Here is a 14,099-nt window from a genome sequence, read left to right as displayed (position 1 = left end):
TAGAAATTTTTGACATACTTGAATATCTCTATCATATCTCCCTCTATCTTGCCTTTCCATTATTTATGTATTTATTTATTTATTTATTTATTTATTTATTTATTTAGCGCTTTTCTATACCGGCATTCAAGATAAAAATCACATCATGCTGGTTTACATTTAACAGGGGGAGTAAAATGAAAATAAACTAAAAAACTGTAACAAGTGAAGAGAAACTCGAAAGTTACAATAAAACAAGGTAGAGGAAATACATTAGATATACATATTTAGAACTTTAAATCTAGAACAAAGACCATTGACCATTTTAGTAGCCATTCTTTGGATAGACTCCAGCCTGTTTATATGCTTTTCAAGACACGTTTTCCAGAATTGTGTTTATTTTATGTGGTTTTGCTCCAGGCCCTTCCACAGTAAACACCAAACAGAAATATTTGTTAATAGGGATGTGCATTTAGGAGAAATGGAATGGGGAATGAAACAAAATTTTTTTATTCCTTTCCTTTGGAAAAGTTTTCAAAATGGAACAAATTAAATTCCAAAAAAAATTTGTCAAAATCTCATTAATTTTTAAAACCTCTTAAAAAAAAAAATTAAAGTCACCAATTGGTCCTAAGGCCTGAAGTTGGAGCCTTGCTAAAGGAACAGACCAAGACCGAAAGCATGGGTCCCAACCTATGCCTGAGCACAACTCTGGCATTTTGACCTAGGCTTAGACCTAAAGCCTGGGCCTTGCCTAGGCATAGGTCATGACCTGATGACGGGGCTGTGACCTATGCTATAGTGAGACACAGAGGTATCGGCCTAGGCCCTGACCTGATGCCAGCCTAGGCCAAGATCAGAGCAAAGCCCCAGGCCCATGCCTGGGAAACTTCCCAATGAACCCCCCTCATATTTACCAAATCCAGCACCACATCCTGGCCTGGTCCCAACATTGGGGCCTCAGCTTGGACCCAGGCCCAAAGCCCAGGATTCATAGCTCCGCTTTGACATCTTTCTTTGCCTCTTTTTTTCCAGCTGTTGCTATCTGTTTTGATGTATAGCAGTTGAATTAGTTGCTGTTCATCAAACGGGGCCCTCTATTATGGAGGATGCGCCAGAGTTAATTATCTCTGGCACAACAATCCCAGCAGATGGCGTCAGTTGGCGAAGAATTGCTGAAGAAAGAAGACACGGAAGAGCAGCTTCAAGGCCTGAGCTGTGGGCTGGGCCACGGCATTGGACCTGGCTTAGGCCAAGGCCCAGGCACTAGGTCCAGGCCTCCAAGCCTGGGCCTTGCATAGGGCCTAGGCCGAGGTTGCAACGACCTACCATGGCTTAGGCCTACTCAAGGCTTTGACCTGGGCATAGGTGTAGGGACTAGCTGGCCTTAACACCAAGGCAGAGGTGGTCACCATGACCTTTCTCTTGGCCCCACGCAAGTCCCTGGCTTGGGCCAGGGCCAGGGCCTAGGTTTCATGTGCAGATCCCCGCAGTCTAGGTAAGTGCAGGATGGGGAGGATCCTGGCCCCAGCATTTTTCCGGGTGGGGAGGATGGGTGCCTGGCATGGGAGGCCCCATTTCTTTTTTTTCCTGGGGGGGGGGGTTTCAATATTTATTTTGTTGTTGTTTTTTAACTAAAGAAACAAAAGAAACATTACATGAAATGAAATTCTTAAGGAAAAAGGACCCCCAGAACAAAACAAAAAATGAAACAGAATTTCCCCCTTCTCACTCCTATTTGTTAAGCAATTTTGCTTTTTCCTCCACAGCCTCTACGTATTCCTCCCCTTCACCTTTGAGCCTCAGAATGCCACTATTGCACGTCCTTCTATCTCTAACATATCTAAATAAAAGCCTTGCCCTCCCCCCATTTTATCATATTTTCTATTCTTTATTCTATTTGACTTTTTTGCATTCCTGACTACTTTCCCAGCTTCTCTTAATTTTTCCAGATATTGTCACCTGTCTTCCTCTTTCTGCGATCTTTTGTAATTTATTAATGCTAACCTTCTCAAGGGGAGGGAATTCATTTCAAATGAAATAAGAAATGAAGACAATATTTCCTATTTTGTTACATTTCGGGAAAACCAAAAAATGCTAGGAAAAAAACCCAAAATGTTGTATTGCTTTTCCTATCGTTTTTCAGAGGGGGAACCAAATAAAGCAGGTTTTTTAAAAAAATAAAAACACCCCACCCCTTCCCATTTGTGAAAATATTGAGCCCCCACCCCACATATAAGCCCTGCTGCCTGCTATAGCCCACCCTCCCAACCTCCCCAGGACTCACCAAACATCCCTGGTGGCTACATGGGGTGCCCAGGCGCAACCTCCTGCTCCAGGGCCAGTGGCTGCCATTCATCAAAATGGTGATGGTCACTCTTAACCCTACCATGTGTCAAGGGCCGCTCAATGGCTCCAGTAGCTCCTGTCATAAAGGTACAGACAAAGGATGGCAGGCACCATTTTGACGAATGGCAGCCACTGGCCCGGGAGCAGGAGGTTGCTACCGAGCCTCCCACTAGAACACCAGGGGTTTTTGGTGAGTTCTGGAGGGGGTTAGGAGGGTGGGCTAGTATGGAGTGGGCTTGTGTGTGGGGGGGGGGCTTGATAGTTTCATAAATGGGAAGGGTTGGGGCTGGTTTTGTTTTGTTTTTGCTTTTTTAAAAATGAAACGTGGAAATGAACCCCCCCCCCAAAAAAAAAAAAAAAAAAACAATCTGGGGGTTGACCCAAAATGGCCCACCCTCGGACCAAAAACGAAATACAGATGAAAAATTATGGGGGTACCACCCCTAACCTTTTCTCACTAACTTTTTTCAGTTACTTCTTTAGAAAACCATAAAGGCCTCTTTTTCCTCTTCCATTTATCTTCTTTCCTAACAAAAAGATGAGTTGCTCTTATGGTATCTCCTTTTAGATTTTGCCCACTGTCCTTCTGCTTCCCCTGGATTTTATCATCCAGCTAACAGCTTCTTGAAGAGAAGGGCTCAGTCTCAAATTTGAAACATGTTTTATTCACGTGTTTTAAACATATTTATCACATGCCATTTTAACAACTCATAAGAGACTTACAGCATTGCACAAATGACAGAACAATCTCTGTTCACATTATGATTCACAAAAACACAGCAGTACAAAGAAAGAAAGCGTACAGTACCAAATTAGATTCAAATTCTGGTCCACACACATCTAGAGTGGGATATATTCTTTCATTAGATTCACAGTAGAAACTCTCTTTGCATTCTTGTAAATGGTTAGGCCAAATTAATGTCTGTGTATTCCTTTCCTGTCTGGGCCCTGGATTCATTTTTTGCAGAGCAAGGTTGGGGGGGGGGGGGGCGGCAGAGTGAGGATTGGGGTTTTTTTTTCTCAGTTTGGCAAATGAAACTAAGCCCTCCTCCCCCCCCCCCCAAAAAAAAAAAAATAAATAAAAAACATTCAACAAACATAAAAAAAAACCAAAAAAAATTCCACAACAAAAAAATGAGCCAAAACAAAAATTTAGGGATGGGACGTCCTTAATTTATGAACATAAATCTGCTTTGAAAAATTGTATGCGCAGAACCAGTGCCGATATACACGCAGAAAGTTACACCTGTTTAAAAGTAGATATAACATTGTACATGTATATTTATGTGTATCCTTTCAAAATCTAAACTCTACACATAAATCATGTCCTTACTCCAACCCCAGACCATCTCTTTGTAGTGCACATAAAAGTATATGCAAAATCACATTTTCATTTACTTGTATGAGCACAACCTTCCTGGTAATTTTAATAGGCCATTTACCCACAAAGCTCCAGGGTTTATGCACATAGTTCCTTTTAAAAGTATTCCCATAAATCTTTAAAGGTATTTAGTTTTTATGGGGCAGGATTTTCCATAATTTGTTCCTAGGTTTAGGCAATTTTCAGCTCAACGTATGCATGCAAAGTATTTAGTAAGCGTAATAATATGATATTTCCATTTGATGTATGTTGATATAGTACAGCAGGGTCATCACAAGACACAGACAGGACAAGCATTTTCCTGGGGCTGCCGTTCCAGCAGGCACCCATCTGGGGCATCAAACCAGGGGGGCACCACACTACTGCTCCCAGCGTTAGACCAATGGCAGAGATATGTCCAGCACAGTCAATCTAAGCAGTAGATCAGCCACATCATCGGAGAGGGACACTGTCTCCCCCAGTCGCTCAGAATACCATTGCATCCCATGATGGTCCTGTGGTAGTGCACATAGGTCAAAATACAACTCGCTCTCTTGATGCAATGTAACTTGCCTTTCATTCATTCATTCATTCATTCACTGATCTCAGGGTACCTCTAATGTATCTTTCATAGCCACTTCTACATCTAAAGAAAACATTTTACTTCTATGGCATGGGTTAAAAATATCTTATCCAAAAATAATTTTCACAGCATCACTACCCTTCAAAATGTCATAATATGAGCTAGCACTTTAGAGGGGCTAGAACTGGTGAGACACTTCAAGCAGAGGTTGCATCAGTAGAGCAGAGTCTATCAAGAATTAAATCTAGATTAAAGGATCAGAGAAGACAGGAAATAGAAGACTGGAAAGAAAGGGTAAGTTGGTGAAGAGAGCAAGAAAAACAGGAGAAAGTCTAGGATGAATGTGGAGCTTGACCTCTGGAAGAGATAGGCAGGCAGTGGAGGTTGCTGAGAACTTGGATGGTATGATCCCCACTTTATTTAATTTATTACCACTATACCATCTTACCCCCCCCCCCCCCAAAAAAAAAAAAACAACAACAACAAACAAAACAAAAACAAAAAGCAAAACTGTGCAAGGCAATTTGCAATGGTTTGCAATGTTTCAATGACTATGGACGTGAGCAGCAAAATTCTGCAGATACAGAAAAAGAGAGCTGTAGGGCATGGCATAGATAAGGAGATGCTTCATTGCTTGCACATGAGCTGCCTTGGCTCTTTGGTCTCTGGAGGAGGTTTTATTGAAAGTGATCAGACAAGCTGATGATGGACCGTGGAAGAAAGGAAAGGGAGAAGGCCAGCTTGTTTATGCACATGAGATTTGTTCATAGTCAGACAGAAGAGCTGTAATGGTCTCCTTCTTCCATCCTACTGATTTACACAATCAGCTATGATTATATCAGAGGTGACCACCCCTGCCATGCCCGTAAACAAATTCAGAAGGGCATGGGATAAACACCGTGGATCCCTAAAGACTGGAGGTTGGAAATGAAGAGAAAGTTGCATGGGGGTAAGGGGCAGTTACTACCCTTCCACAGAAGGCACGGGGATTATTGGCCTTAACTGATTAGCCTGGTGTTTGTAACGCAACTGAAACATCGTTCTCTGCTTGGATGACAGGGGAAAAAGGGGAATTAGATTCAGATGACAGCCAACACTAGGCACTGTACTGATATGCAAACAGTAGGAATAAAGCACAGGACTGCTTCTTCGGCCAATTTCAAAAAGCAAAGCACTTTCAAGCAGCATTGTCTAAATTATCATGATGGCTGCTTACCCTGTAAAAACAATTTTGTAATGGGCTTGTCAGTTACTTTGTTTAGATTGTAAATATAGCTTCCCTTAACATAAGGCTTAGGGGCAACCTGCACGGAGCGTTAATTACTACCCTCAGCTGAAACATCGGGGTAACCTGCATGGAGCTGCAGTTACCACAAGAAACTTGCTGGGCAGACCGGATGGACCATCTCGTTTTTTCCTGCTGTCATAGTAACTATGTATATGTTACCATGTTATTTACTTTATTAATGCCAAGAATATATGATGAATTAAATCAAGCTTAGAAGGTTAGCTTAATTTATCATTGATTTTCTAATTGATAAAGCTAATTGTATGATACAAAAAGCAAAAAAGTGCCAAAGATGAATGCTATTCTGCTCAACCTCCTTGCTTGTTAAACCTCATGTTGTACAGAATCCAACTAAATGAGATGACTATAAGGACTTGCAAACATTTAGTAAAAATCAAGGCACAGAAAGATCCAGGAGCCACTCAAGAAGATCCACATCAGATACCTGAAAAATTACAAACACCTACTCGCCAACACCTACAATCTTTTTTTTTTAAAGACCAAGTTTCATGCTAGAAATAAAGGTGGTCGTGGAGCTTTTCAAAGACAAATATTGTGATGCTGCAGTTGTTAAGCTGGAGTTAAAACTTGATTAAAATGTCTTCTTTTTTTATTCAATTCTTTATTTTTCAATTTTTGAACAATTATACCAGGAAAAAACTCCTTACAGAAAATCAATGTCCTAACAAAGTATAATATTCTCAAATATACATATTTAACATCATGTACGGACATTTAGATTATAAGAAAAAATAAAATGTTTTCTTAAACAATAGATGCAAAATGCAAACCTGATTTACCAAACTTGTTTTCCACCCATTGCTTTATATAAAGCCATGGTCACATCTTTGTTTCTGAGGGTGTAGATCAGGGGATTTATCAGAGGGGTTACAGCAGTGTAGAACACGGCTATTACCTTGTCCATGTCAAGCAAAGCTTCTGCCTTTGCTGGTCTCACATACATAAATATGAGGGAGCCATAAAATATGGAGATGACAGTGAGGTGGGATGTGCACGTGGAGAAGGCCTTCTTCCTGCCAGAGGTGGAAGGTATCATCATGATGGTGCTTATGATGAAGGTGTAGGATACAATGGTCAGTAGGAAGACAGCCAGGATCATGGTGGTGGAGAAGGTATAACAAGTACGCTCTGTGAGATATGAACGGGTGCACGTCAGTGCAAAGAGTGGTGACATATCACAGATGAAATGGTTCATGACATTGGGCCCACAAAACAGTAACTGGGAGATCAAATATATGGGCACTGCAATCCACAGAAAGCCAATCACCCAGCAGATGATGGCTAGGATTCTGCACATTTTATTGGTCATAATTGTTGCATAATGCAGAGGCTTGCATATGGCTATATAGCGATCATAACTCATTACTGTTAGCAAGCAACACTCTACCGTCCCTAGAGACAAGAAAAAATACAGCTGGGTGAAACAACCTGCCAAAGAAATAGTCTTTCTCTCTGTCAGAAAACCTGTGAGCAGCTTAGGGATGATGGTAGTGGTGAAGATCATTTCCACAAAGGAAAGGTTACTTATGAAGAAGTACATTGGTTTGTGAAGATGACGGTCTGAAATAACCAGGGTAATGATGGCAAGGTTTTCCAGCAGAGTTACCGCGTAAATGATGAAAAACAGCAGAAAAAGAGCAACCTGCATTTCTGGCTGAGTCGGGAACCCCAGGAGTACAAATTCTGTCACCAGAGTGAAGTTCTTCTCCATGCAGTAGTCAGTATAAATCAATGACAAAGAATAAGGAGTGCAGTATCTCGCAGTTCAATGTGAAAACGTTTTCATTCTGTTTATTTATTTTTCCATTTATTTATTTTTATTCCAGGAATTTAGTACTGAGGCTGAGGGCAGATTGAATAAAATATTTAACAAAATATTTGACAAAATATATAGGGTCAATAACAAATTTTAAACACACAATAATAGGATAGATTATACCGCTGGCTACTCAAGCAATATAGAGAGAGGCTCAATCAAAATGCTATTAGAATTTTCAGAGATTCTTCTGAGATGGGACTTCTAGCCGACAACTGGCTGTCGGCTAATATGGTTCAGTGCAACTATTGACTTCTCCTACTTTCTCCTGTTTCTATGTATCCTCTGGGTTTTTTTTCCCCATCACAGCCTGCCTTTACTACATCTGTCCCTTTTCCCGATACCTTTCTATCTTTCTCTAGCTAGCTCTGTGCTCCCTCCCATAGACTACACGAGATGTTTGCTCTTACCTTTTCTTCTGACACATCAGTGGAGATCAGACTGAGCACATTCAGGAAACAGGGAGACAGAGCTATCGTGAGAGCCCTCACGTTTCCAGGGCATTTCTTCACTACCGACAACCAGAAAGGATCCCCAAGCGCGCCGGCCATTCAGAGGCCTAATTTACACGGATCATCACTTCTGGATCAACATTCAAATAAGAGAAAAAAAATCATTTAGATCCCTCACAGTTTGAAGGGGATTAGATTTTATACAAAAAACACAATCGTACCCTTCATTAATAATCCAGCTTCTGTTGACTACGTTCTTTTCTACTTTCTCAATAAATAACATGAAACTTTCCTTGACAGACCACATTCCTCTGTATTCACTGGGGAAACTATCATATTTTCCATCCTTCTCTGTGTTTTTTTTTCCCCATTTCTTCTTTGTTATGTAATTATAGTAACTTACTTTGCCTAAAGATTTTTCCTAGAACTAGAATATACAATAGCACGAACTGTTCAGCATCTCCCTTTATCGGTTACAGTACATCATTGTGTTGATGCCTGCTGTTTTAATATCTTCTAGTCACTGATTGTGAGGAGGGACTGGTCTCTAAAGACTTACTAAATATACTATCCCCGGGGGTCATTATTATTCATTTTAGAAAAAAAAATTGTCTACTGTGACTGAGTTATAAAAAATATAAAAATTGGGTAGCCCCGGGTACAGGTTGCTACCCAATGAGGCCAGTGAGGCCATAAAAATATTTGTTGTACTCGTGAAGACAGGAACCCTCCAGGGCTAGCTTGAACACTGACTCTTTCTTCCTGAGCCTGGGTTCTTGGTCGAGTAGGGGGGGGGGGGGGGGGGGGGGAGGGAGGTAACTCCCAAGGCCCCGAGTGCTAAGGGTGGCTTTTCCTGGGGCAAGGAGGGTATGTCTGTCCCACAGTGTGTTGGGTGTGCCAAAGAAAGACTGGAGTCACTGGGTTAGTTTGTTAGTACATTTCTGTTACCATTGATATTGTGGATGTTTTTATTGTGTCCCACCATGAACTTTGGAAGGCTGGGTAATAAATCTTATAAATAAATAAATAAACCAACAAATAAATAAATAAATGAATAAATACATAGATAAATAGATAAATATTCCTATCTTGTGCTTGAACATGATAGCATGTATAAACTTAACAGTGGCCCAAGGGCTCACTACCCCCATTTCATGTAAGCTTGGAAAGGTTTTCCCAATTCCATCTTTGAGAGCTGTTCCTAGAAATGATGTATTAGGTGTCTGTTCACTAAAAATTTTCTCCAATGTGCACTGATACTGGCAGGTCAATTTAAAAAGGAACGCACATGCATGAAGAAACGCTTGTATGTGGGCACGTGGCAAAGCTAAAGTATTTTCTATTGTTCAGGCACATGCGCGTGAGCAATATAAAATACACGTATGTTTTGGCCGCCAAGCACGCGCATATATGCGCGTAGTTCTACACAGATGCGTGTTGTTCATGCTCATGCACCCAAATGCGAGGGTAGGACTTCCTATTCTTGGGTGCGATTTTAGAAAAGGCCAGCAAGAGCCAGGCAGCCTAATTTCACCACCAGGGACATTGCCCATCTGGTGTCCCTGGAGGTGGCTGATGAGGAGCGCCTGTGCCGGGCCAGAGGAGGAATCTGCGGCAGATGAGGAGGGCATGGAGGAAACTGCAACTGAGGTTTAACCAATGGGGCTTCTTACCACTGGGGGGGGGGGAGTAAGTTGAATGTGGTTACTTGATTATCTAAGCTAGTGCATAAAAGGGGCACTGGGGGAGAGGTGTTAAGGTATGCTTCTGCCTGGGGGGGGGGGGGGGGTGCAAGTGGCCACCATATAGAGTTATATTAAATGGGTATGTATAGAGACTGTAGTGGTTAAACCTAACATTATTAGAATGGATGATGTTCATTGCTTTACTAGGTCATACCAGGTAGCTGAAATAAAGTAGGTCAGATTTACATGGAATGATGGAAGCCTTAGAGACACAAATATGCAAGAGCTCGGTATATGTTTTAAGCTGGTATTAAAATGAACTATTATGAACACTTAGTTTTAAACGATGTAAATTATTTATCTAAAAATAATGTCTTTATAATAATGATACTATAAGTTGCCGCATGTCTTTGTAAGCCGATGTATGCAAACCGATATGCTACAGATCTATGTAAAGCAATGTATGTAAACCGTTATGATGGCGAAACCGAATGACGGAATACAAAACACCCTAAATAAATAAATAAATAAATAAATAAAATAAATAATGCTGTAAGGAAGAGATGGTATGAACTTACCCAAGGAATATAAAATTATGCTGATATCCTAAGCAAAACCTTGCAAGCCAGTTCTCAGGGGACACATAGGCAGTCAGGTTTTCAGGGTAGTCACAATTACCATGCATGAGATGGTCTGACATGCCCAGCTGCCATTCTCTCCTACTCTTTAGCATGCATGCTCCTAGAGGATATCTAGAAAACCAGCATGCCTAGGTGTGCCCCAAAGACTGACTTGAGAAGCGCTGACCTAAAGGAGAGCAAACCATTAAGAATGCATTGAGAAGGCATAGATGAGGACCAGTTGCAGGGTTCTTGGTACTCCATAAGGATATTCCCTCAGCTACATGATAATGACCTGGGGTATCATGGTCCTTCATGGAGGCTAAATGTTCATGTATACTGAGGGTGCATGTGTCTGAGTGGTGGGTTCCAGGTCTTCCTGTAACTGCTGGCATAGGTACTGTATGGTTTCCATATTAAACCTGAACCTATGCATTACTTTCTCTTTTGAGAGATCTAAAAACTGAGTCTGTGTCCTGTAGAGTCTGTGTGCAGCCTCCTCCTCCTCCTCCTCCTCTCCTCTCTCTCTCTCTCTCCTGCGCCTTAAAACCATGAGTACCCATGTAGTGATTAGAGTCATTTGGCTAGAAAAGTGTTTCTTTCTCTCTCTAACCCTTCTACATATGTCAATGCTGCTCCCCCTCTAAACCGACCCCAATGGGTCACAGCAGGCACTGGAAGTCCAACACCCCCTCTACACTGGCTCTTCCTGCTTCCACTTGGCAACAGAAGGTAGCCTAAGAAACATCAAGAGGTTATTCAAACGTCTCTCTGGCGCCGTGCGCATAAACCCCCAGTAGCAAGTTCGTGTGCGTAATTGCACACATATCAGCGCCTAAGTCAGATTAAAATGCGTCATTATGCGTGTACGTGTGACCACGCCTGGGTCACACCCCTTCCCTGCCCTTTCTACGCTTTTGTACATGCGTTATATTAAGCAATCACACATATATATATATATGTGCGGAATTTACTCTTAAAAATACGTACGACGAGTGAGATAATCAAATTTGCAGATGACACAAAATTGTTCAGAGTAGTTAAATCACAAGCAGATTGTGATAAATTGCAGGAAGACCTTGTGAGACTGGAAAATTGGGCATCCAAATGGCAGATGAAATTTAATGTGGATAAGTGCAAGGTGATGCATATAGGGAAAAATAACCCATGCTATAATTACACAATGTTGGGTTCCATAACACATTGAAATCGTCGGTGCAGTGTGCTGCGGCAGTCAAAAAAGCAAACAGAATGTTGGGAATTATTAGAAAAGGAATGATGAATAAAACGGAAAATGTCATAATGCCTCTGTATCGCTCCATGGTGAGACCGCACCTTGAATACTGTGTACAATTCTGGTCGCCGCATCTCAAGAAAGATATAATTGCGATGGAGAAGGTACAGAGAAGGGCTACCAAAATGATAAGGGGAATGGAACAACTCCCCTATGAGGAAAGACTAAAGAGGTTAGGACTTTTCAGCTTGGAGAAGAGACGACTGAGGGGGGATATGATAGAGGTGTTTAAAATCATGAGAGGTCTAGAAAGGGTAGATGTGAATCGGTTATTTACTCTTTCGGATAGTAGAAAGACTAGGGGGCACTCCATGAAGTTAGCATGGGGCACATTTAAAACTAATCGGAGAAAGTTCTTTTTTACTCAATGCACAATTAAACTCTGGAATTTGTTGCCAGAGGATGTGGTTAGTGCAGTTAGTATAGCTGTGTTTAAAAAAGGATTGGATAAGTTCTTGGAGGAGAAGTCCATTACCTGCTATTAAGTTCACTTAGAGAATAGCCACTGCCATTACCAATGGTTACATGGAATAGACTTAGTTTTTGGGTTCTTGCCAGGTTCTTATGGCCTGGATTGGCCACTGTTGGAAACAGGATGCTGGGCTTGATGGACCCTTGGTCTGACCCAGTATGGCATTTTCTTATGTTCTTATGTTCTTATGTACACCTCACGCGCGGCACACCTACACGAGTATGTGGCCATTTTTGCACGAGTAACACTTTAAAATTGACCTGTCAGCATTTGAAAACAAAAATATCCTTTTGCCCCTGGACTTGTATCATAGAGCATAACACTGTGCCGACCATGGTGCCCATCCCGTGGCCAGCATACCTTATCTCCAGTTGACCTCCAGGATGCTGCCATCACTGGTGCAACTCCGCAGCGCCTTAGGCATGTGCACACGCACATGCCTGCCAGCTTGAAGGGCACTTGGCAGGAACAGCCTTGCAGCATTCCCTGGTGACATCAGCAAGCCGGGGTATGTTTCCAACTCTCCGATGCCTCAGCACCAGATCTCTGCCATGCTCCTATCTACAGTGTGAATTGCTTTTTGGTTCCTGCCCAGTTCATGTGTTTTCCTCCTTGCCATGCTCCAGCCCTCCCGCCTTGCTCTGACCTAGCCCCTGCCCATCTTCCTGTGCCCCCCATGCCTCGTCTCCTCAGCTCTCCCTACTGACCTTAGACAGACCATCTCTTGCATGCCGCCTGCTTGAATCTTAGCCTGGTCATTGACCACAGCTTGCCTGCTGTCTGCCTCGACCTTAGCCCGGACATTGACCACGTCTTGCCTGTAGCCTGCCACAACACTAGTTTCGGACTTTTGACCACACCCTTGCTTGTTGCCTGCCCTGACCTCAGTACAGACTCCGATTATTCTGCTCTGCCTTTGGCCTGCAGTCTGCCAAGGGAGGGGAGAGCTACGTTGCTGTACTGCCTTCTCATGCTGGTCCAAGGGTCCACTTCTTTTCCTGTTACATAGAGTTATATGATTGAAACCTAACGGCACAGCTTTTATCATGTTTACTACATTTCCCTCTCAGAGCCCAACATTTTTCCTCAGAAAGAGCCATTTAAGGTTGTTATCATTATGACATGATTGGCTGCTTGCACTGATTCCATATTTTAATTGTTGATATACGGCATATCAGCATGGATCTTTTTTTATACACTGACCCTTTTGGAGTTGCTTTGAACCCTTTTTTCATTATGCCAATATAAACCTGCTGCTCCTAACACTCTTACCTCTATTCCCTCTCTTTCACTCACTTGTAAGCCCTAAGCTCTCTGCTACCTCATCTCCCACTGAAGGGTCCCATTCAACCAATTTCTCTGCAAGAAATCCCAATATTTCCAGTCAGGATTTCAGATGTCCGATGTTTATTTTTTTGTATTTTGTATATATAAATTTGGATCTTTTACTATAATTTGTTTGTGCAGAATGAAATGTTTTGTAGCCTGTTAACTCATTCTGCTTCTATTACTACTTTGTAACTTAAGGTAAATTATTAAAATCATTTTTTTTTTCACAACGTTTTCCCATCGTGCTCCTTTGAGCTTCCAGGTCAGTTGGAAATGGCCTTCATTCACCACTATCTGAATGTTATCCCCCCTCCCACCCTCACCCCCTCGCCATTTTACATTTCCTTCCAAACTCAGTCAAGAATTTGTAGCGATGGTCCTTGGGCAGGGCCCACAGAATATGACTTCCACCGGAACCCTGCTAATGTGGACCCTGAGCCTGGCCACTTGGTGTCCATCGTTGGGCAGTGACTGGGACTCTCCCTCCCCTTTCATCCCCAGGGCTGTGAGCAGCTCAGGAAACAGATCCAGGTTCTCTGCATTACCACTGAGCTGCCCGGCTAACTTTAGGGCAACCTTATGGCCCCGAGCAGAATTAGCCACAGAAAGTAACCGGCTAACTCCAAATATTCTAGAATTTATCCAGATAAGGGCTGAATGTAGCTGGGTAAGCCATTTTGATGGATAACTATTATGTTATCCATCCAAATGGCTTTTAAATATGGATCTCCATGTATTTATTTAATTTTTTGATAATTCATATTCCCTCAAACGTTTTTTTAATCTTTTTTTTAAGAGAGAAAATAATTAAATCCGCGTAACACACCTATGAAACAAAAAGTTCACTTTAC

The 14,099-nt window shown here is 42.0% G+C and overlaps 1 protein-coding gene across 1 annotated transcript; it reads right to left on the bottom strand.

Annotated features, from left to right (window-relative positions):
- Positions 1–6,172: 6,172 nt before the first annotated feature.
- On the bottom strand, positions 6,173–7,378 carry LOC115078378 (olfactory receptor 11H6-like). Its single transcript, XM_029581285.1, has one exon. The coding sequence runs from the start codon at positions 7,289–7,291 to the stop codon at positions 6,356–6,358; it is 936 nt and encodes a 311-aa protein (XP_029437145.1). The 5' UTR covers positions 7,292–7,378; the 3' UTR covers positions 6,173–6,355.
- Between the last annotated feature and the right edge of the window lie 6,721 nt (positions 7,379–14,099).

This window comes from Rhinatrema bivittatum, chromosome 16 (genome assembly GCF_901001135.1).
Source record: "Rhinatrema bivittatum chromosome 16, aRhiBiv1.1, whole genome shotgun sequence".
Classification (NCBI taxonomy): Eukaryota; Metazoa; Chordata; class Amphibia; order Gymnophiona; family Rhinatrematidae; genus Rhinatrema; species Rhinatrema bivittatum.
The sequence above is the reverse complement of the archived record's forward strand: the minus strand, read 5'-3'. Positions and strand labels throughout refer to the sequence as shown.

Bases quoted from the DNA above. Each gene is read 5' to 3' on its own strand.
- LOC115078378 (XM_029581285.1), bottom strand. From the start codon at position 7,291: ATGGAGAAGAACTTCACTCTGGTGACAGAATTTGTACTCCTGGGGTTC.